At 42.2% G+C, this 23,792-nt stretch overlaps 4 protein-coding genes across 6 annotated transcripts in view; all 4 read right to left on the bottom strand.

Annotated features, from left to right (window-relative positions):
- The window catches only part of LOC139206758 (protocadherin gamma-C5-like), a 110,369-nt gene that overhangs the window by 42,000 nt on the left and 44,577 nt on the right, over nucleotides 1–23,792 (bottom strand). The window contains exon 1 of one of the 3 annotated variants that reach the window (XM_070836334.1): nucleotides 17,849–20,233. The exons of 1 other annotated variant lie outside the window; for it this stretch is intronic. In XM_070836334.1, coding sequence (XP_070692435.1) covers nucleotides 17,849–20,233 — 2,385 coding nt within the window. Of the gene's footprint in view, nucleotides 1–14,859; nucleotides 17,245–17,848; nucleotides 20,234–23,792 lie in introns of those variants that run through there. One more of the 3 variants, XM_070836335.1, reaches the window with a different exon arrangement.
- Nucleotides 385–2,946, bottom strand: LOC139207561 (protocadherin gamma-C5-like). The gene has a single exon (XM_070837299.1). The coding sequence runs from the start codon at nucleotides 2,860–2,862 to the stop codon at nucleotides 385–387; it is 2,478 nt and encodes an 825-aa protein (XP_070693400.1). The 5' UTR covers nucleotides 2,863–2,946.
- LOC139207560 (protocadherin gamma-A11-like) lies at nucleotides 11,998–14,367 on the bottom strand. Its single transcript, XM_070837298.1, has one exon. The coding sequence runs from the start codon at nucleotides 14,365–14,367 to the stop codon at nucleotides 11,998–12,000; it is 2,370 nt and encodes a 789-aa protein (XP_070693399.1).
- On the bottom strand, nucleotides 20,804–23,224 carry LOC139207559 (protocadherin beta-16-like). Its single transcript, XM_070837297.1, has one exon. The coding sequence runs from the start codon at nucleotides 23,222–23,224 to the stop codon at nucleotides 20,804–20,806; it is 2,421 nt and encodes an 806-aa protein (XP_070693398.1).

Here is a 23,792-nt window from a genome sequence, read left to right as displayed (position 1 = left end):
TGAGCACTCACACACATACTTTGGTCACAAGTCCAAGAGCATGTCTGCACTCCACCAAGAGTCGCTGTCCACCTTCGTGGTGCTGAACTATTCAGATATGGCTGTTAGAATGTGCAAGTATGGGACTATGTGTACTGACAGTTGTCTTGAACTCAATTATTTTAATTGTTTAGACCACAGTAATGCCTACTATGAGTTTTCCAAGATTTTAACAAAAGATTAGATAGACAGACAGACAGACAGACAGACAGACAGACAGACAGACAGACAGATAGATAGATAGATAGATAGATAGATAGATAGATAGATAGATAGATAGATAGAGACTAAATAAAGATGACAATGTCCATTTTTTCCCTTCACTATTAAAAACAATGATTGTTTTCAGCTCACCTGCTGGCTCTCAAAGGTCCAGGTGCTGTCGGGTAAAGACGCATCCAGAACACTGATCACCTCCTTAAAGTCGGTGGTGCTGCTGGGTTTAATCAACGTGAAATCACTGTACTCTGACATCGGAGACATGCAGGACCTGAAGGACTGACTCTGAGACAACATGTCTCCTCCCAGGACCTCCACGTACTTTATGGGTCCGTCAGTGTTGAGCTGAATCTGCAGGTTTCTGTTGGGGTTCTTGTAATCATCACAGTCGCTCCTTCTCGTGCAGCAACTACCGCTGCTGCTGCTGCTCCTGATGCATTTGACCGTCAAGATGAGAAAAGTCACCAGAGACAGCACGGACACCGAGGCCAGAGACAGAATCAAATAAAGGGTGATTCTGCCATTTTTCTTGCCGGGCTCGGCCACTTTCTGTCGGAGGTCTAAGATGGGCTCGTGGAGGCCGTCCTCCAGCAGGATGGACACCGTGGCGGTGGCGGACTGGGCCGGTTCCCCGTCGTCCTTGATCTCTATAAGCAGCCTCTGAGAGGAGTCGTCCTGCTCGGACGCAGCGCGTTTAGTCCTCACCTCCCCTGTGTACAGGTTGACAGTGAACAGAGAGGCGTCTGTGGCCTCCGCCAGTCTGTAGGAGATCCAGGCGTTATGGCCCGAGTCAGCGTCCACGGCCGTCACCTTAGTAACCAGGTGACCCGCTTTAGCGGAGCGGGGCATCCTCTGGTGAGAGAGGGAGCCCAGGGCAGCGGAGGAGGGGTAAATAACAGAAGGGGCATTGTCGTTCTGGTCCAGGATAAAAACATGGACGGTGGTGTTGCTGCTGAGAGACGGAGAGCCCTGGTCTTTTGCCTGAACCTGAATCTGAAACACCTTCAGTTTCTCATAGTCAAACGAGTGCATGCTGTAGATGCTGCCGTTATCTGAGTTAATGTAAACATAAGAGGACACGGAAACGTCCTGAACTTTAGAGTCCAGGATGGAGTAGGAGATCTTGGCGTTTTCACCCGAATCAGGATCAGTTGCTAACACTGAGCACAAAATCTTCCCAGGAGGATTGTTCTCTTTTACATAAATGACATAAGAAGTTTGGGAGAAAGCTGGTGGGTTGTCATTTACATCTAACAATTCGACAACTATTGTTTTTTCACTTGATAACGGGGGTTTTCCAGAATCAGTAGCTTTTATGTTGACACTATACTGGCCATTTTTTTCACGGTCAAGTGGCCCATTTGTCACTAAAGAATAATGGTTAGAGACCGACGGATTTAATTTGAAGGGGGACATCGAAGATACGCTCAGTGTTATCTTGCCATTGTCCCCCGAATCTGGGTCTTTTGCACTTATCAGTGCAATAACTGTTCCGATTGGAGAATCCTCTGGAACTGGTGTCGTTAAAGACGTTACAATTATTTCAGGAATATTGTCGTTGATGTCAAACACTTTAATTTCAACGCCACAGTGCCCGTCCATCTCAGGATTACCTTTGTCTTTAGCAGTTATGTCAAATCTATGTAAGGAGTTCGTTTCATGGTCTAAAATTCCTTTGACAACAATTGCTCCGGTAGATGGTTGAATGTCAAATAATGATAAAATCAGATCTGTAGTTTGCTCTGCAAAAAAATATTCAATTTCTCCATTTAAACCCTCGTCTGCATCTGTGGCTTTAACATGTAATATTTCAGTTCCAGGTGTTGCCTTTTCGCTGACATTAGCCTCATACACAGTTTTCTCAAACTGAGGCGCATTATCATTTATATCAAGCACTATTACTGTTATTTCAGATGTCCCTGAGCGCACTGGATCTCCCCCATCTACAGCCGTGAGGATAAGGTTGTGTACGGGCAGCTTTTCCCGATCAAGAGGTTTTTCGAGGACCAGCTCAGGGATTTTTCTTCCATCCTTGTGATTTTTAACAGTCAATTTGAAATTGTCATTTTTGCTTATGAGGTAAGATCGTACAGAATTGGAGCCAACATCGGGATCCTGTGCACTTTCTAAAGGAAATCTCGCGCCTGGATTGACCAGCTCTGCAATTTTCACCACTTTCTCTTTTGTAAGAAAACTAGGAGAGTTATCGTTTGTATCCTGGATTTCAATTTCGACTCTAAGCAGCTGTAGGGGATTATCTATAACTAGTTCCAAAGGCAACAAACAGGATGGTCTTTGTCCACACAGTCCCTCCCTATCTATCCTATCAATCACCACCAGTTCTCCCTTCCCCAAGTCCATACTAAAATACTGCTTACCAGCCTCCGAGGTTATCCGCAATTTACGTCGGTACAGTTCAGATACAACCAAACCCAGATCTTTGGCTAGATTTCCTACCACAGAGCCCTGTTTTAGTTCCTCCGGGATGCTGTAACGAGTCTGTCCGTCTATTGTACTCCACAAGAGAAAGAAATGATGCCACCACAAAAACACCTGCCATGCAGGCAATTTGTTCCACATTATTCCTCGTTCCATAAATCCCATATCTTTTCACTCCAATCCCAACTTGTTAACTGATTAAGTAAAGGTGGTCTGTAATCCAATGTAGATGCGTCCTATATACAGCGACAGTCATGCTTTGTGTCTGCATATGCACCCCTCTCCTCCTGTGCAGAACATGGTAATGGTTACGGCGGTGAAGCTACTCGGTGAGACGGAGTAGATCTCTTTGTACAGAGCTGGATTTCATTGGCTGACAGAGTTGATCTTTTCCCACCAATCCTGGCATCACTACACGTCTACAGAACAGTGACGTAAAAGAACAATCCATCCAAATATTATCCGGGTTATAGCGACTCTAAAATGTGAAATATCATCAAATTACTCATTATGTAGATAAACGTATATAAATATAGAGTATATATACATAGAGAGAGATGATAAATATAATGTAAATATAAGACTATATAATATAGGCCTACTACTTATTGTTAAAAGCTGTAGATAATACATTAAGTGCAATATTTTATACACAACTGAATGACTGATCATTATGTGATCACTCATATAATGCTTTGTCTTAATGAATCTATCCTCCTGTATGCCTGTCTTCTGTACCTGCATGCTTGCACATGCCTGTGTGGCTGACAAGGCTCTTCGTTGCCTTCCTGTGGCCAGAGCAAGCCAATGCAGCCAGTGTACGTCATTACGTCTTCACAGCTCTCAACGAGCCTCAGAACTAATACTGTCAGCAGCCAACGTGAAATACCCGTATGGAGGTCTGTAGAGCAAATGAAAAGGAGGGGGAGCGCAGATGGTGTAGGAAGGCAATCTCTCTCTCTCTGTCTCTGTCTCTGTCTCTCTCTCTCTCTCTCTCTCACACACACACACACACACACACACACACACACAGAGCCTATATCTTACCAACTTTTGGCCGACCACTTATGACATATTTTAAGGACAAATTACCTAATGTTGCACTTAACGGTGCACAAACACACGTTTGGTCATCACCAATAATCATATCTTAATATAAAAATCATGCACACTAATGCAATATGTCTCATCTGGAAACAGACATTATAATAATAATAATAATAGAAATAGAATAAATAAAAATAATAATAAAGCTGAAAACACGTAAATTCGGTGCTGCAAATGGTGAATTAATCCAATACATCAAATATAAATGAATGTTAAAAAACTCAATAAATAACTGTTTTCCATTGTCATCTGCTCTAAATGGAGATGGACGACAGATGGAGATGTAGAGAGACATTGTGAGTGAGAGAGAGAGAGAGAGGAAGAGAGAGAGCGCTGGAGTCGTTTTCAGCACCACAAGTGTGGACAGCGCCACACAGGCGGCCAACTGCTGCTGCTGCATGCTGCTGCTGGAGAGGCAGTCAGCCTCATAGGCTCTCACTGAAGACATCAGGCAGCCAGGACAGCAAACCCTAAGGCTCCTGGCTGTTTTCTTACATAATACAGGAATAAATACGCAGCTAATAAAAATGTACACTAAAATACGGACATAAAAGTAAAAAGCTCAAGAATGTAATATCCCACTTAAAATAATAAAGCTTAGGAACATTATGCCAAGACAAAGCAACATTCAGAGATGTTAGATAAGAATATAATTTTTGAGGTCAGTGCTTCTCCATTGAAGAATCTTTTGATGCTATTTCACTAGTGGTATGCTGTTTCCAAGGCTGATATTTGTAGACCTCAGTTGGAAGCACTCATGCATTTCATTGAAACCTTGAATTCATATTGCATGTTTTTACAGTCAGGTGTTGAGCTAAAGTACAAAGTGCTGAAGTTGCTGGACAGATCTCCAGTCTATCACTGGGCAAACACACATCCACAAACAAGCACATTTAAACCCATACAGACATAGATCACCAAATGATTAGAATAAAAACAACACATGGGGTGTAAAACAATGCAATACAAGAATTAATACACAACATATGTATGTTTATGTTTTTATGAGACTACTAAATAAGTTTGTTAGTATGTTTTTGTGTTAAATTAGTTGTATGGTATATGTTAAACCTGTAGTGTGTGGTATTGGTCTGCATTTTATAAAAAGTTTTTCCAGTATTTGTCTACCTTGGTTACACATAACCAGTTTTCAGTTGATTTGGTACACTGAGCTAAAACTAATACAGTCTAATGCAACAATCCTGCAATACATCGTATAAAGGTTCAAATGTTTAGTTATTGTTGAAATTGTGTGCTTGTTTGTGGAGTAGTTGATTCAACTACATGGACAATTTGGAGGCTGCAGTTTATGATGAATCATATAGTACCAACAGAAGTTTCTATTATTTTGTCCACCCTATTTATATCAATGAGGGCAGACTAAATAACTGAAACACCTCTCTGTAATATTCCAAAACGGTCATACAGTTGAATTAACACCTCTCTAAAACAGTTTTGACAAAACTGAACGTTATAGCCTTTGTATGATTTATTGTATGTATTTATTGTTGCTGTCTGAGACTACATTACTTTCAACTAGGCATACCAACTAAACCTGATACAGAGTGTATGAAGACCACCTTACAAGAGTTGAATCAAGACTTTGCTGGTCTTACTTGCTTCCCCTCTGACTAAGTTTAACTAAGTTTCCTCTGCTGTTTGTGTCACATGGTTTGCATTTTTATAATGTAACTTATGTGGTACTTTCTTTACTCACTGCAATGCAATAATTTATTCAATGGCTGTTAATGCCTTGCTTGATGGACAATATAAAGTGGATGGTGCATTGAGTACAATAACACAGTCTCAAATCTAATATATTATACTAGACATTATAATCACTGCAACTTCATTCAGGTATGAATTACTGCAACAGCTAATACTTTCCTTAAACCATATAAGCCTTATTAAAAGTGTTGTTAAAATGTAAAGTACTGTGGCATCTTGAAAAAGAAGGTATGTGCAGAGGAGCAAAAAAACTAAATCTAAAATATTGTCAGATTAAAAATTATAATCTAAAATTTAGATTCATCATTTAATACCAAGAGACTAGTACAAACATTTAATTGTCCATTTATCTCCAGTATAGATCTTAAGTTATTTCATTGTGATGATGAGTGTATTTCAGTGTAACAGCCCGGACAGAAAAAAAACAAATCACATCATATTTTGAGCATGACTCCGCTCACACTGTCACACAGGAACTGCTGTCAACAAAAAGTCCGTACATCAATGCTTCATTGAAGCAATCTTCAGTGGTGACAGATGTTTTGGCAAGTTATGTAAACAGATGTGTGGGTTATGGAAAACTACCTGACTCAGTGCCAATGTGTGATGTTTGAACCGCGATAATTTATAGCATATGTGTTTGAAGTCTGTCACTGCATGCTGATCGTGATCGTCATGATGATAAAATATGACATTCAGCTGTCTGTGCATCAGTAATCTATTTGTAGAATCATAAATGTTTGTACTACTCTGTGTGTTGATGGCATTGCTGTGAACAATATAGATGCGAACTATTTCTTACCTTATTTGGTGAGCCAAGATTTAACAGAAGTCAGGGAGGAAACAGGAACAGCACCAGGCAATATGAGGGACACATGAAAGAGAAAAACAACAGGGAAAGGATGTCAGTTAGACTGGTGGTCTGCGTCAGAGTCTGGCTTTGGGAAGTACATCAACCATCATACTTACCACATCGCTCACAACAAATGGGGTTGTGATTGTGTTTGTCATGCTTTCATTGACAATAAATTGTTACAGTAAACAGTCCACTGTGTGTGCACATAAGTTTAAAAATGTGGAAACAAGTATGTGTTGTTGATCTGTATCCGTGTCAGCCTTCACTCAATGGAATAATGATTATAAGCTTGAGCGCTCATCAGCACATACTGTAACAAAACGTGTAAAGGCTTATTGTTTATCAGATGGCAAACAAATACAAAGACATGATGCAGTTATTTATGTACAATACTGAACAGGTGATGGCATTAAGTGATGAAAGAGAGAACCAAGCTGGGTGTCAGTCCAGGTCACAGAGCCAAAGTATCAAACTAAAAAAAAAAAGACATAATGTTGTTGAGAAAGACAGCTCTATTGAAGTTGACAGAGAATGACAGAACACAGTCCAAAATTAGAGCTCACTGTGGCTGCTTTGCCAAAAATATACCCAGGCTTCAACAAACATTCACTAAATAGTTTTAGTATGTTAGATGAAGCTCTACAATAGAAACTGTGTACAACAATCAACTCCCCTTTCAACCAGAGGCATATACATACTTTGGTATGATACAGTGACTTCAGCCTGAATTAGAGCACTGACACAATAATTAGTGAGGAAACTAAAGACTTTGGTATCCCTGCTAACACCACCAATGTATGAATCACAACAAAAACACTGCACTGCTGCACAAAGCCACTACCCTCATAGCAACAGCAGGGGGCCTCAAGGCGATGCCCTGAGACAAATCCATGCTTTATTAATGAGATTCTTCGCTCTGTGACCCTGTGTTTGTCACAGTTGATGTGTGTATGAATGTCTTTGAGAGAGCAAATTTCAGACTCTTAGACAAAGCATCTATTTTTTTTTTTTTTTTTTTTTACATTAGACCAGCTCTAGTTTAAATGGAACACTGTGCACCATAAACATTTTGTTTGTGCACATTAACACATTTTAAGTAGTAATATAACATCACATTGTTGGTCCAAAAGACTCATACATCTAAAATAAATAGGTCAATCAGAAAAAAAGGCTGTTGCTCCTTTCATATAACAGAAACAGAGAATCTAACAAGAAACTGGTTAATCTAAGCTCATATATGTTTCAGTACTCTCATCGTGCACAAAGGTTTGCTAAAACAGGGGAAGGCAAGACAAACAGGGCAGCCAAATATCAAAAGCACCCATTATCACCCTCTCCTCCTCCTCTTTCTCCATCATCTGCCATCCCTGGTGTGAGGATGATGCACCTATTTGCAAAAAGCAGGGGTGTCTCCTATTCTCTCTATCAACAAATGCATGGAGCCATCACAGCTCAGAGGCTGCATCTGCTGCTGACCCCCTCTGGCTCAATGAAAAAATGGTACAGTCCTGCCAGTGAGTCAGCTTGTTGCTATGGTAACACATCCCACCTTGCTTGCTCTCATCCCACCCTGCTTCCTGTGAGCTGGCAACGGTGGCAAAAAAGAGCTATCAAGCAACACAGATGACACAGGAAAGGAAGAGGCATGATGCTCAGACAGATACTCATTTGTACACTGATGATATGTTGATAAAACAAAGCACATATTTATGTACTGCTGGGCAATAAAGAATCTCTTGATAAATGGATCAAAAGTGATACAAAATAGATATTTCTTCTTGTCATGAACATGGTGACCTACACAGATGAAATTACATCGTATGATGTGCAATTACTTTTTATAGACGGAACAAAATGTCCTACACTGAGCAATCTCCCTCTCCCTGTCTCCTTTCCTCTTTCTCTCTCTGCAGCAGAGTGGTGCAGCTGGAGAGGGGGAGGGGAGGGATACAGAAAATGAGATCAGGAGGAAAAAGAAAGCCTGCTGGAAACCTAGAATGACTGCTGAACAGTGGCCACCCAGTTTTAGCTACAATTTGACACAGTGTTGACTAATTGAGTAAAGGGAAACTGGTAAATAAATCATTTAGTTAGCATAATTCACAATTAGGACAAAATATAATAAAGTCAACATAATGCCTAACAATCATATAGAAGTTATATAATGTAACAACAATATCACAATAATTATAATACGCTACATCTTCACTAGAAGACAAGGCTCTGTCCTTCTGAATGAAATTAAAAGTATTAAGGATGTGATATGGTTTGATCAGACTTGTGTGCTTGATCAGGAGAATGAAACACACACATACACATACAATCATGACCTGAAGATAACATCAGATTTTTGTAAAAACTATGTGGACATGTTTCTGAATCTTTGTGTGCTTGACACAACTTTGCCATTGGCCCACATAACGGTGTTCTAGCTAATCCCTGGTGTAATCCTCCCCAGAGAGTCAGCCAGTGCAGAACTCCATACTTCCACCTCCGGGACACCAACACACATCCAAAGACAATATCTTTTGTATGTTTTTAAGCAAACATATGTCTGGTCTACCTGACTTCATGCAAAGAATGGTACAGTTAATTATAGTATGCATGTGTTTGCTTGTCTTCTGTTCGGGTTCCTTATAAATAAACACTGAGCACAAATCAGGTCCTAACATGAATCTAATGCACCTGGGGAACACAGTCAAAATATGTGCAACATAATAACTAATACATTTTCTATCTCTACATGTTTGGCCAAGCATTGTATCAATGACAGTTACATGCTAAATATATTCACTACTAATAACGGCTTCACAGGCAAGTTATGATGTCCTTCTAAGAAAAAACATACTTTTTACTCGCCGTCCTTCCACAGTGAAAGACAAAGCCAGGGTCAGCTACAGAATAGTTTTGTATTGTTTGACACACTTAAGCTGTGTGCATGCTTGCTGGACAGGAATTTAAAGATGAAGTTTAAGGATATTCTCTAACTTCTTGCCCCTTTGAGTTTAAATGCTCCCTTTTGTATGAAGTAACAAAACAACAGTCCCAGAGGGACAGGCAGGAGGTGGAGTAATCATTATGAACTGGAGCTTGATATAATCATAAGTGTATTAAAGTATAGCATTTCTGCTCTGTGGGAATTAAGTCACACTCAAAGGTCCACAGTATCTCAGATATCTGGGACATCTTGTAAACAAAAACACAAGTGAGCATACAGTACAAACATTAACCACATCCCCCCAAACACACGCGGTGCAGTGTGTTGATGAGCCCCACCGGCATACACATGGGCACACAGCTGCTCACCAGACAGCTTGGCTAGGAAGGCGGGACACTTAAACAAGACTGTGGGCCTGTGGGAACCATGAGCTTCTGCATGAGATTATAGTTGTGGTCACTAACAAGTTTAGCACACTGATGATTGGGGCTTTGTGTAAGATCGAACATGAATATGACAGCTCCAAGGTAAGTTTCTTCAACAAGAGCAAGATAAAACAACAACACACTGTAGGGGCACCGGGTGCACAACAGGCTGAATCATTTAGCTGCCTGCAAAGACATTTCTGTGCGCTCTGACCCCTATGGAGACCGTGGCCAAAAGAATTTATGGCACTCAGTAAAAGCCTTCACAACTAACAAACCTGAGAGACATAATAGTTAAAACACAGATGTGGACTGATAATGATGACAGATTGCTTCTAGCGGATATGCGGGTTAACACAATTAACCTAAGTTTCTGCTTTGTAGTTTGTCAGGTTCTATTATCACATGCACACCCCCTGCTAAAACACATACACCACCCAGAGCGACCAGAAACTCAGTGGTTGATCTGATGCTTCCTCTGGTACTGGACAAACCTGAGCATACAGACTATCCTCAACCACATCATGCAAGCATTTAGTCGGCACTCATGCATCAAGCACCCTTTATCTAAAGAAGCATTACTTTTACTACATTTTAAAGATATTTACACACATGCCTTTATTTTCCTCACCACAAGCATTATCATAGCAACAATGTTATTTATGTCCATTTGACCACAGCTTCACTTTTAAAACACAACACACTCAATCTCTGTCCTGATTTCAGATATCCCTTTGTCATTCATTATATAACTAATGTAGATCACTCTCTCTGTCTCTCTACTTCATATCTTCCACTCCTTTATATGTTATCAATAAATATTTCTGCCTGTGTCCATTACAGGGAAGTCAGTATTTGTAGCCTGGCACAATAGTTTCACACATAAGACCTCCCTGAGCCCTCTATTTCAGCACACAAAGAGGGCTGCAGATCAAAATGGCTGCCGTGCATCACTAACACAAATACTGCACAGGGATGGTGGAGACTGTGCCGGCTACCACGTGCCTCTTCCCCTCCCCCGCTGCCACTCTCTTCCTCTCCATCACACTGCTTTTCTCCCTCATTATCAATCTTGCCAGCACCAACAGTGACTGTTCCCTCTTTGCCTTTACCACCCTAACCAATATTAGTGTCATTCTTAGCATTTTTTTTTTTACTGATTTGCATTACCTCTCTTTGTTATAGTTTCCCTGCATCCACCCCTGCTCCTGTTCTCTCTGTGTGCAGCCCTATGCCTATGGCTGCAAAGTGTTATGAAGGGAACTAGGTCACTGAAAAAGTAGTGCATTGCATGGTTGTGTGTTTCTATGAGGAGCAATTTGTAGTAATGCTTTAGCAGGGCTGAAGACCAGATATGTTGTCCTTTATTATAGCTTCTGTATTTTTCTCTCACAGTTATGCATGTTACCACATGATGCCCTCTGATCAGGCATACAGTATCTTATAAAACATAGGTAACTAAACATGTTTAACTTGGTTTGTCTGCACATAACATTAAGTTTTAATGCAAGATGTTGCATATAATTGTCAGCATTATATGATTCATTAATCCATATGAATATCAAAGAGCAGAATCAAAGAAAAACTATGCCAATACATAAAGCAGGATGTAGTGTCATACAGTAAATGTAAGTATGCGACACAGTGTACCTTACAGAAAGATACAGGTATAGCCTCTTTAAGAGGCATGCTAGAGAGTCAACAACAGTGTTGGAGTATGAGCAGAAAGTATATGTAACATTAGTGGATGTATTTTGAATACTGAGCAAAAAGCTAAATTGGGAGAACCAGACTTACATAATATCTTAGTGATATTTCTTATTTTACTGAGTATCTTAAATATTGGAATTCTTTTAAGGACAAAGTTGGGCCAGTAGAGAGGTTAGAGGCATGAAGGGGACACAACAAAAATTCCAGCGCTGTTACTTGTTTAAACAGAGACGGACAAACAAATGCTCAATTTACTATCATATGCCTCAATTTTCTCCACCATCCCCCACACAATTTTTAATTCTCATACCCATATATACATATTCATTACCTTGAATCAAGCTACAAGATAAAGTGTGAGGTGCAGAGTGTTCAAATATCTGTTGACAACTTTTGGCTGAATAACAACAATCTGTGAGTCTGAGTAGAGTTTTCAGTGAGTACTTTCAGTATGTACAGTACCAGATTTATCCACTAGTGCTAGAGTGGTTGAAACTGAACTGAAGAAAAATACAAAACAAAGTAAAAATATGGGATCAATGGTTTTGAGGAAGCAAGGAAGCAGCTGATCTCACCTCTGTGAGCATACTCTCTGACTCTGTTTTATGCCTTGGCACTGTCCTGGTAGCACTATGGTCAACACTCAGAGTGCTCTGACTGAAGGGTCCGGAGCACTTCATATCACTCTTCCGGGAGTCAGTAGTTCCGTATACCTCGTAACTGAAGGCTTGCTTCAGTGTACCAGTACCTCCTACGTCTGCGTAAAGGGGTGGGTAATATGGAATAACAGGAAGATTCCCACTGGATTTATAAAACAGGCGCTCGTGTCTCCATCTGTAGATTTTCACTGAGATAATAACCACCACACACGTGATGAAGAGGAAGGAAACTACAGCCAGAGCCAACACTAAGTAAAAAGTCAGGTTGTCGTTGTACTCCTTGTCGTGAGTAAAGTCAGTGAACTCCGACAGCACTTCAGGGAAGCTGTCCGCCACCGCCACGTTAACAATGACTGTAGCTGAACGAGAGGGCTGCCCGTTGTCCTCCACTATCACAGTCAGTCTTTGTCTCACAGCATCTTTATCAGTCACTTGGCGGATAGTTCTGATTTCTCCGTTCTGTGAGCCCACTTCAAACAGCGCCCTGTCTGTGGCTTTCTGCACTTTATAGGAGAGCCAGGCATTCTGTCCAGAGTCCACATCCACAGCCACCACTTTAGTCACCAGGTAGCCCACATCTGCTGAACGAGGCACCATCTCATCCACCAGAGAGCCTCCAGTCTGGACTGGGTACAGAACCTGAGGGGGGTTGTCGTTCTGGTCCTGGATCAGTATTTTCACGGTCACATTACTACTGAGTGGAGGGGAGCCTCCATCCTGCGCCTTGACGTGAATATTGAACTCTTTTGTTTGCTCATAGTCGAAGGAACGCACAGCAAGTATCTCTCCACTCTCTGCATTCACTGAGAAATAAGTTGAGGCTGGCATCCCATTCAGTTGGCTATCCTCGAGCAAATAGGAAATGCGCGCATTGTTCCCAAAGTCTTTGTCACTGGCTTTGACAGACAGGAGTGACATACCAGGTGAATTATTTTCATTAATAAAAGCGGTCAAAAATGATTGTGGGAACTTTGGGGCGTTGTCGTTAACGTCTGATATCCTTAAATTAATAGTTTTGTTTGTAGAATAAGACGGGGAGCCCTCGTCCACTGCAGTTATTGTTATATTATATTCTGGCACAGATTCACGGTCCAAAACATCGTCAGACATCAGGCTATAAAAATTAGTCGATGATGACTTGATTTTGAAAGGTAAATCTTTGCTAATAAAACACTTAACTTGGCCATTTTTACCTGAGTCCAAGTCTTTGATGTTGAGCATTGCTACAACAGTGTCTGGGGCCGAATCCTCTGGGATGGGATTGGAGAGGGAAATTATGCTTATGATAGGGGCATTATCATTTAGGTCGGTCACCTCAATCAGCACCTTGCTTGTGTCTGCCAGCCCTCCTTTGTCTGTAGCTTCAATATCAATTTCATAATTTCTAACTTTCTCGTAATCTAACACACCAATTACGGTAATTTCCCCGGTATGAGCATCCATATTAAACAGGGATGATGCGCTGTCGGTGTGGTGGGAGAAGGAATACACGACCTCGTCGTTTGCTCCTTTATCATTGTCAGTGGCTTTGACTCTTACAATGAAAGTGCCCCTAGACGCGTTTTCAGGAACTGATACTCTGTAAATAGACTGACTGAATACAGGTGCATTGTCATTTGCATCCAACACAACGACATTTATTTTGACAGAACCCGATTTCTGAGGATTGCCGCCGTCAAATGCTGTCAGAGTTAGTGAATGCTCCTCTTGTTTTTCTCTGTCAAGCGAGGTGTGAAGAACCATTTCAATGTATTTTGTTCCGTCAGGCCGAGAAATAACATTCAGTTTGAAATTATCTGTAGGATTGAGCTTGTATGACTGAACAGTGTTATGTGCTACATCGGGATCTCTGGCGCTCTCGAGCGAATAGCGAGCCCCCGGTGAGGCTGATTCACTAACCTGGAAACTGTATTCCTTCTTCGAAAAGAACGGAGCATTATCATTAATATCGGTAATCTCTACATCGATTCTATGCAACTCCATTGGATTTTCAAGGATGATCTGGAAATGAAGAGAGCAGGGGGATACTTGCTTGCACAATTCTTCTCTGTCTATCCTTTTAGCCACCACCAAAGTCCCCTTTTCTGCATTCAGGCCAATGTACTCACTGCCGTCCTCGGTAAATATCCTAGCCCGCCCAGATTTCAGCCGCTTAACATCCAAGCCTAGGTCCTGAATGATATTCCCGACAACAGAGCCTGTCGCCATCTCCTCGGGTATGGAATAGCGAACCTGTCCGAGTGCCATTTCTGCGACACAAATGCAGAGAAGCAGCATCCACCATGAAAATGTTTTTTTCACGGGCACACAACAAAGAACACCCATCACGACGGCAGCCTTGGTAAAATCCGAATGGAAAAACAAAAACCACCGTGTTAAAAACAGATTAACTATTTGATTATGAGAACATTGCTGAGTGTTGGGAGGCTGGCTTTGTCGGGCTATAGTTCCGATTAAAATACAGCTCTAGTAACGCATCAGACAGACGAGGGAGGACTCCACTAAGGTAGAGCCTTATTTTCCTCAAACTAACCAACAGCGGCACTTAGGGACGTAAGAAGAAACTGCAGAAATAACGACATGATGGATTGACATGTTTGAATCTTTTCAAAGATGTCAAGACAGATAGATGTCAATAATAGATAGATAGATAGATAGATAGTGATACTATGCGGTGTCTCTGTCCATGGTACTGGACATTAAAAGTGGATGTGGTTTGCTTCTACTATGAACTCTAACCTCTAGAGGAGAGTCTGGTTCATCCAGGATGTTCTTCTCACTCTGTATCCGCTGCATCGTCCCTGTTGAACTGGGCTCCATTATCAGCACGTTCTGACTACCAGCTCTGCCGAACTTACAGTCACTCTTTCTGGAGTCAGTCGTCCTGCACACCTCGTAGTTGTACACGTGTTGGAGAGTCCCTGTCCCCAAAGTGTCTGAGTAACGTGGTGGATAATATGGAATCACAGGCAGGTTGGAGTGATACAGGATGCGAGACTGTCTCCATCTGTAGATTTTCACTGAGATAATAACCACCACACACGTGATGAAGAGGAAGGAAACTACAGCCAGAGCCAACACTAAGTAAAAAGTCAGGTTGTCGTTGTACTCCTTGTCGTGAGTAAAGTCAGTGAACTCCGACAGCACTTCAGGGAAGCTGTCCGCCACCGCCACGTTAACAATGACTGTAGCTGAACGAGAGGGCTGCCCGTTGTCCTCCACTATCACAGTCAGTCTTTGTCTCACAGCATCTTTATCAGTCACTTGGCGGATAGTTCTGATTTCTCCGTTCTGTGAGCCCACTTCAAACAGCGCCCTGTCTGTGGCTTTCTGCACTTTATAGGAGAGCCACGCATTCTGTCCAGAGTCCACATCCACAGCCACCACTTTAGTCACCAGGTAGCCCACATCTGCTGAACGAGGCACCATCTCATCCACCAGAGAGCCTCCAGTCTGGACTGGGTACAGAACCTGAGGGGGGTTGTCGTTCTGGTCCTGGATCAGTACTTTCACGGTCACATTACTACTGAGTGGAGGGGAGCCTCCATCCTGCGCCTTGACGCGGAACTGGAAGTCTTTGATCTGCTCGTAGTCAAAAGAGCGCACTGCATGGATGACTCCACTATCAGCACTGACGGACACATATGAGGAGACTGGCACTCCGTTAACAGAGGAGTCCTCCAGGAGGTAAGAAACACGCGCGTTCTGCTTCCAGTCAGCGTCTCTGGCTTTCACTGTGAATATAGAGAGGCCTGGTGTGTTGTTTTCTACTATGTAGGCCTCATATGAGCTCCTCTCAAAAACAGGCTCGTTGTCATTCACATCAGAGATCTGTAAGGTGAGAGTGACGCTGCTGGAGAGGGAGGGCACTCCCTCATCAGAGCAGGTCACACTGATGTTATACTCAGAGGCTCTCTCTCGGTCTAATTCACTGTCTGTCACTAAACTGTAGAAATCATTGTTTGTAGACTTCATCACAAAAGGAATATTATCATTTATACTACACTGGATCTTGCCGTTTTCACCCGAGTCTGCGTCCTGAATATTTATCATTGTCACAACAGTGTCGGGTTTAGCATCCTCTGATATCACATTTGATTTTGACATTATATGGATATCTGGTTTATTGTCATTCATGTCAATGACGTCGATCATGACTTTACAGGAGTCAACGAGTCCTCCATCATCACTTGCACGAATGTTTATCTGAAATGTTCGAGCTTTTTCATAGTCAACATTTCCTTTTAGCCGAATTTCGCCACTTTCATCATTTATTTCAAATAAACCACGAGCATGATCTAATATACTTGAAATTGAATAAGTTATTCTACCATTAGATCCATGATCTGCATCTGTTGCAGTAACTGTCGCTACAACTGTTCCTACCGGTGCATTTTCTTTTATAGAGGCTTTATAAATTGTTTGTGTAAAAACAGGAGCATTGTCATTCACGTCTAAAACAGTAATTAAAATCTGCATTGTTCCCGTCATCTGCGGCTCTCCCCCATCCACCGCCGTCAGAACTAAAGAAAGATGCTCGTTTTTTTCTCTGTCAAGAGGTTTCTCTAAGACCATTTCTACGTTTTTCGTCCCATCTGCTTGATCATGCAATTTAACAACAAAATTATCTGCTGGTTCAAGTTTATACGTTTGCAATCCATTTGAACCTACATCAGGATCAACTGCCCGGTCTAATATGAATTTAGCCCCACTGACAGCGGATTCACTGATTTTAAATCTGACGTCGTTCTTTTCGAAGGACGGAGGGTTATCATTAACATCTGTGATCTCAATTGTTACACTGTAAAATTCCATCGGGTTCTCTAATATAATCTGAAAATGTAAAGCACAAGGCGTCGTTTGACCACAGAGCGCCTCCCTGTCTATCATATCTTTGATGAGGAGGACTCCTCTTTCCTTATTCAGCTCAATATATGCGTCGCTGTCTCGGGTGAAAATACGAGCTTTACCCGTTTTTAGTCTTTTTACATCCAAGCCAAAATCTCTTGCCATGTTGCCAACTAGTGAACCTTTTGGCATTTCCTCAGGAATGGAGTAGCTGACCTGTCCGAGCACCGAGCCGAGAGAGAGGACCGAGAAAAACAACAGTACTTGCCCTCTCATTGTTCTGTCCGCCGTAATCCCAGTCTATATAATGTATGGCTTTTGGATTTTTGCCCTGCGATTTTTTTCAGTCGATGCAGTTTTTTTTTTTTACAGCATATTCACAACAAAAAAAGAGAGGTATCGAGTTCTGTATCTCCGGTAAATTCCAGGCAATGCGCTTCGTTTCTGTCTCTTTCTCTCTCTAAAATAAAGAGACGATGGGAGGTACAATGAGTGTGGTAAATTTAGTACAGACTAGCCAACAGCGGCACTCTGAGTTCATAATGTTACACTGCATGTAAACTGTGGAAAACAAATTGATCAACCTTGGTTGCAAATAAAAAAACAACAAAGAAAAACACTTCTCATGTAAATCCACAGTATTGCTTGATAGTACATTTACTGGAAGAATGACATAGTGACTAAATGAGGAAGATGACTTGCAAATATCTAAGAAATTAGATTGTGTGAAAATGTAAAAGGAAATCTAAGGGGAAATTTGAGAGAAGAGATGCACGATTTTCAATATATAATTATGCCGCTCTCCAAGGTGCTGAAAATAAGAGACAAGTGATTTAAAGCATGACTTCAGCGAAGACACGGATAGCTAACCAGTTCTAACCTCTAGAGGAGAGTCTGGTTCATCCAGGATGCTCTTCTCACTCTGTATCCGCTGCATCGTCCCTGTTGAACTGGGCTCCATTATCAGCACGTTCTGACTACCAGCTCTGCCGAACTTACAGTCACTCTTTCTGGAGTCAGTCGTCCTGCACACCTCGTAGTTGTACACGTGTTGGAGAGTCCCTGTCCCCAAAGTGTCTGAGTAACGTGGTGGATAATATGGAATCACAGGCAGGTTGGAGTGATACAGGATGCGAGACTGTCTCCATCTGTAGATTTTCACTGAGATAATAACCACCACACACGTGATGAAGAGGAAGGAAACTACAGCCAGAGCCAACACTAAGTAAAAAGTCAGGTTGTCGTTGTACTCCTTGTCGTGAGTAAAGTCAGTGAACTCCGACAGCACTTCAGGGAAGCTGTCCGCCACCGCCACGTTAACAATGACTGTAGCTGAACGAGAGGGCTGCCCGTTGTCCTCCACTATCACAGTCAGTCTTTGTCTCACAGCATCTTTATCAGTCACTTGGCGGATAGTTCTGATTTCTCCGTTCTGTGAGCCCACTTCAAACAGCGCCCTGTCTGTGGCTTTCTGCACTTTATAGGAGAGCCACGCATTCTGTCCAGAGTCCACATCCACAGCCACCACTTTAGTCACCAGGTAGCCCACATCTGCTGAACGAGGCACCATCTCATCCACCAGAGAGCCTCCAGTCTGGACTGGGTACAGAACCTGAGGGGGGTTGTCGTTCTGGTCCTGGATCAGTACTTTCACGGTCACATTACTACTGAGTGGAGGGGAGCCTCCATCCTGCGCCTTGACGCGGAACTGGAAGTCTTTGATCTGCTCGTAGTCAAAAGAGCGCACTGCATGGATGACTCCACTATCAGCACTGACGGACACATATGAGGAGACTGGCACTCCGTTAACAGAGGAGTCCTCCAGGAGGTAAGAAACACGCGCATTCTGCTTCCAGTCAGCGTCTCTGGCTTTCACTGTGAATATAGAGAGGCCTGGTGTGTTGTTTTCTACTATGTAGGCCTCATATGAGCTCCTCTCAAAAACAGGCTCGTTGTCATTCACATCAGAGATCTGTAAGGTGAGAGTGACGCTGCTGGAGAGGGAGGGCACTCCCTCATCAGAGCAGGTCACACTGATGTTATACTCAGAGGCTCTCTCTCGGTCTAAATCACTGTCTGTTACTAAACTATAGAAATTACTTGATGTCGATTTCAATAAGAAGGGAATATTTTCATTTATAAAACACTGAACGTTACCATTTTCACCTGAGTCTGGATCCTGGACGTTAATCATTGTAACGACTGTGTTGGTATTTGCATTCTCTGATATAATAGCTGATTTAGACATGATTTTAATCGTTGGTTTATTGTCATTTATATCGACAACGTCTACTATCACTTTACAAGTATCCGTTAGTCCTCCGTTATCTCTTGCACGTACATTAATCTGAAAATTTCTTTTCTTTTCATAGTCCAAACGTCCAATCAACTTAACCTCGCCATTGTCCTCATTTACTTCAAACATATGTCTAACGTCATCTAAAGTATTTGTGATTGAATACGTTATTTTACCATTTAACCCATGATCAGCATCAGACGCACTGACAGTAGTCACGATCGTGCCTTTTGCAGCATCTTCAGGTATAGTGCCTTTGTAGATCGGCTGCGTAAAAACAGGTGCATTGTCATTCACATCTAACACTGTGATGAGAATCTGCATCGTTCCTGACATCTGTGGCTCTCCTCCATCTAGAGCCGTCAAAGCCAAAGACATGAGCTCGTTTTTCTCTCTGTCCAGAGGCTTTTGTAAGACCATTTCAACATTCTTTGTGCCGTCAGCTTGGTTGTGCAGCTTAAGTAAAAAATGATCACTTGGTTTAAGTACGTAACTTTCGAGACTATTTGTACCAACATCTAAATCCACAGCTCTCTCTAAATCAAATTTAGCCCCAACAATTGCAGATTCGCTGATTGTGAACTTAATTTCGTTTTTTTCAAATGTTGGTGCATTATCGTTAATGTCTGTAATTTCAACTGTTACACTGTAAAATTCCATAGGATTCTCCAACACGATCTGAAAATGCACAGCACATGGTGTCGTATCACCACATAACGCCTCTCTGTCTATTCTCTCTTTGATAAGAAGGACTCCCCTTTCGCTGTTCAGCTCGATGTACTCTCTGCTGTCACCAGAATAAACACGAGCGTTACCCAACCTCAGTCGTTTCACATCTAAACCTAAATCCTGAGCTATATTTCCAACCAACGAGCCTTTCGCCATTTCCTCTGGAATAGAGTAGCTGACCTGTCCGGAGACGGTACTAAGACTGAGGATCGAAACAAACAACAGTACTTGCCCTCTCATTGTTTGAAAATATGTCGGCAGGAAGAATCGACAGCCTCGTAAAATCCGTCACAAAGTCAAAGTCGTCATTCAAACGAAATATGAATAGAAAATAGTCCTGAAATGTGTAGCCACAGAATGACCGTTGTGCCTCGTCGTGTATTTCGGCTCTCCTACCGAAGACAATGCGATCTGCGCCTGCTCTTTCTCTCTAATACGTCGAAATGAAGAGGCGGTACTGCTGTAAATATAGCAGTACTGCAACAGACAAGGCAACAGCGGCCCATTGAGTTCAGAAAGCAAAACTGCAGAAACATGTGTTATGAGAAGGGAGAGGTGGAAAAGCTGAGAAAAAACTTATAAGGGTTTAAAGAATATTTTAATGCTAATAGATCGCGCCTTAATTAATATTTTAAAAGGCCTAAAAAAAAATCAAAGTATGGGGATGAACAATGGCCATTATTTAAAATCTGTTACACTGAATGACACGCATGGTTTAATGTTGCTCTCCAAGGTGCTGAAAAAGAAGAGACCAATAGCATTTGAGCGCATATTGGAACATTTGATTGAAGCGTTTGGTGATGTTAATTGTTACAGAAGGTGAGAGTGATGTAACGCCTTTCTAACCTCTAGAGGAGAGTCTGGTTCATCCAGGATGTTCTTCTCACTCTGTATCCGCTGCATCGTCCCTGTTGAACTGGGCTCCATTATCAGCACGTTCTGACTACCAGCTCTGCCGAACTTACAGTCACTCTTTCTGGAGTCAGTCGTCCTGCACACCTCGTAGTTGTACACGTGTTGGAGAGTCCCTGTCCCCAAAGTGTCTGAGTAACGTGGTGGATAATATGGAATCACAGGCAGGTTGGAGTGATACAGGATGCGAGACTGTCTCCATCTGTAGATTTTCACTGAGATAATAACCACCACACACGTGATGAAGAGGAAGGAAACTACAGCCAGAGCCAACACTAAGTAAAAAGTCAGGTTGTCGTTGTACTCCTTGTCGTGAGTAAAGTCAGTGAACTCCGACAGCACTTCAGGGAAGCTGTCCGCCACCGCCACGTTAACAATGACTGTAGCTGAACGAGAGGGCTGCCCGTTGTCCTCCACTATCACAGTCAGTCTTTGTCTCACAGCATCTTTATCAGTCACTTGGCGGATAGTTCTGATTTCTCCGTTCTGTGAGCCCACTTCAAACAGCGCCCTGTCTGTGGCTTTCTGCACTTTATAGGAGAGCCACGCATTCTGTCCAGAGTCCACATCCACAGCCACCACTTTAGTCACCAGGTAGCCCACATCTGCTGAACGAGGCACCATCTCATCCACCAGAGAGCCTCCAGTCTGGACTGGGTACAGAACCTGAGGGGGGTTGTCGTTCTGGTCCTGGATCAGTACTTTCACGGTCACATTACTACTGAGTGGAGGGGAGCCTCCATCCTGCGCCTTGACGCGGAACTGGAAGTCTTTGATCTGCTCGTAGTCAAAAGAGCGCACTGCATGGATGACTCCACTATCAGCACTAACGGACACATATGAGGAGACTGGCACTCCGTTAACAGAGGAGTCCTCCAGGAGGTAAGAAACACGCGCGTTCTGCTTCCAGTCAGCGTCTCTGGCTTTCACTGTGAATATAGAGAGGCCTGGTGTGTTGTTTTCTACTATGTAGGCCTCATATGAGCTCCTCTCAAAAACAGGCTCGTTGTCATTCACATCAGAGATCTGTAAGGTGAGAGTGACGCTGCTGGAGAGGGAGGGCACTCCCTCATCAGAGCAGGTCACACTGATGTTATACTCAGAGGCTCTCTCTCGGTCTAAATCACTGTCTGTTACTAAACTGTAGAAATTATTTGATGTCGATTTCAATAAGAAGGGAATATTTTCATTTACAAAACACTGAACGTTACCATTTTCACCTGAGTCTGGATCCTGGACGTTAATCATTGTAACGACTGTGTTGGTATTTGCATTCTCTGATATAATAGCTGATTTTGACATGATTTTAATCGTTGGTTTATTGTCATTTATATCGACAACATCTACTATCACTTTACAAGAATCCGTTAGTCCCCCGTTGTCCATTGCGCGTATGTTGATCTGAAAATTTCTTTTCTTTTCATAGTCCAAACGTCCAATCAACTTAACCTCGCCATTGTCCTCATTTACTTCAAACATATGTCTAACGTCATCCAAAGTATTTGTGATTGAATACGTTATTTTACCATTTAACCCATGATCAGCATCAGACGCACTGACAGTAGTCACGATCGTGCCTTTTGCAGCATCTTCAGGTATAGTGCCTTTGTAGATCGGCTGCGTAAAAACAGGTGCATTGTCATTCACATCTAACACTGTGATGAGAATCTGCATCGTTCCTGACATCTGTGGCTCTCCTCCATCTAGAGCCGTCAAAGCCAAAGACATGAGCTCGTTTTTCTCTCTGTCCAGAGGCTTTTGTAAGACCATTTCAACATTCTTTGTGCCGTCAGCTTGGTTGTGCAGCTTAAGTAAAAAATGATCACTTGGTTTAAGTACGTAACTTTCGAGACTATTTGTACCAACATCTAAATCCACAGCTCTCTCTAAAACAAATTTAGCCCCAACAATTGCAGATTCGCTGATTGTGAATTTAATTTCGTTTTTTTCAAATGTTGGTGCATTATCGTTAATGTCTGTAATTTCAACTGTTACACTGTAAAATTCCATAGGATTCTCCAACACGATCTGAAAATGCACAGCACATGGTGTCGTATCACCACATAACGCCTCTCTGTCTATTCTCTCTTTGATAAGAAGGACTCCCCTTTCGCTGTTCAGCTCGATGTACTCTCTGCTGTCACCAGAATAAACACGAGCGTTACCCAACCTCAGTCGTTTCACATCTAAACCTAAATCCTGAGCTATATTTCCAACCAACGAGCCTTTCGCCATTTCCTCTGGAATAGAGTAGCTGACCTGTCCGGAGACGGTACTAAGACTGAGGATCGAAACAAACAACAGTACTTGCCCTCTCATTGTTTGAAAATATGTCGGCAGGAAGAATCGACAGCCTCGTAAAATCCGTCACAAAGTCAAAGTCGTCATTCAAACGAAATATGAATAGAAAATAGTCCTGAAATGTGTAGCCACAGAATGACCGTTGTGCCTCGTCGTGTATTTCGGCTCCTCTACCGAAGACAATGCGATCTGCGCCTGCTCTTTCTCTCTAATACGTCGAAATGAAGAGGCGGTACTGCTGTAAATATAGCAGTACTGCAACAGACAAGGCAACAGCGGCCCATTGAGTTCAGAAAGCAAAACTGCAGAAACGTGTTATGAGAAGGGAGAGGTGGAAAAGCTGAGAAAAAACGTATGAGGGTTGAAAGAATATTTTAATGCTGATAGATCGCGCCTTAATTAATATTTTAACAGACCTAAAAAAAAATCAAAGTATGGGGATGAACAATGGCCATTATTTAAAATCTGTTACACTGAATGACACGCATGGTTTAATGTTGCTCTCCAAGGTGCTGAAAAAGAAGAGACCAATAGCATTTGAGCGCATATTGGAACATTTGATTGAAGCGTTTGGTGATGTTAATTG

The sequence above is a fragment of the Pempheris klunzingeri genome, chromosome 9 (assembly GCF_042242105.1).
Source record: "Pempheris klunzingeri isolate RE-2024b chromosome 9, fPemKlu1.hap1, whole genome shotgun sequence".
In the NCBI taxonomy this organism is placed as follows: domain Eukaryota; kingdom Metazoa; phylum Chordata; class Actinopteri; order Acropomatiformes; family Pempheridae; genus Pempheris; species Pempheris klunzingeri.
The sequence above is the reverse complement of the archived record's forward strand: the minus strand, read 5'-3'. Positions and strand labels throughout refer to the sequence as shown.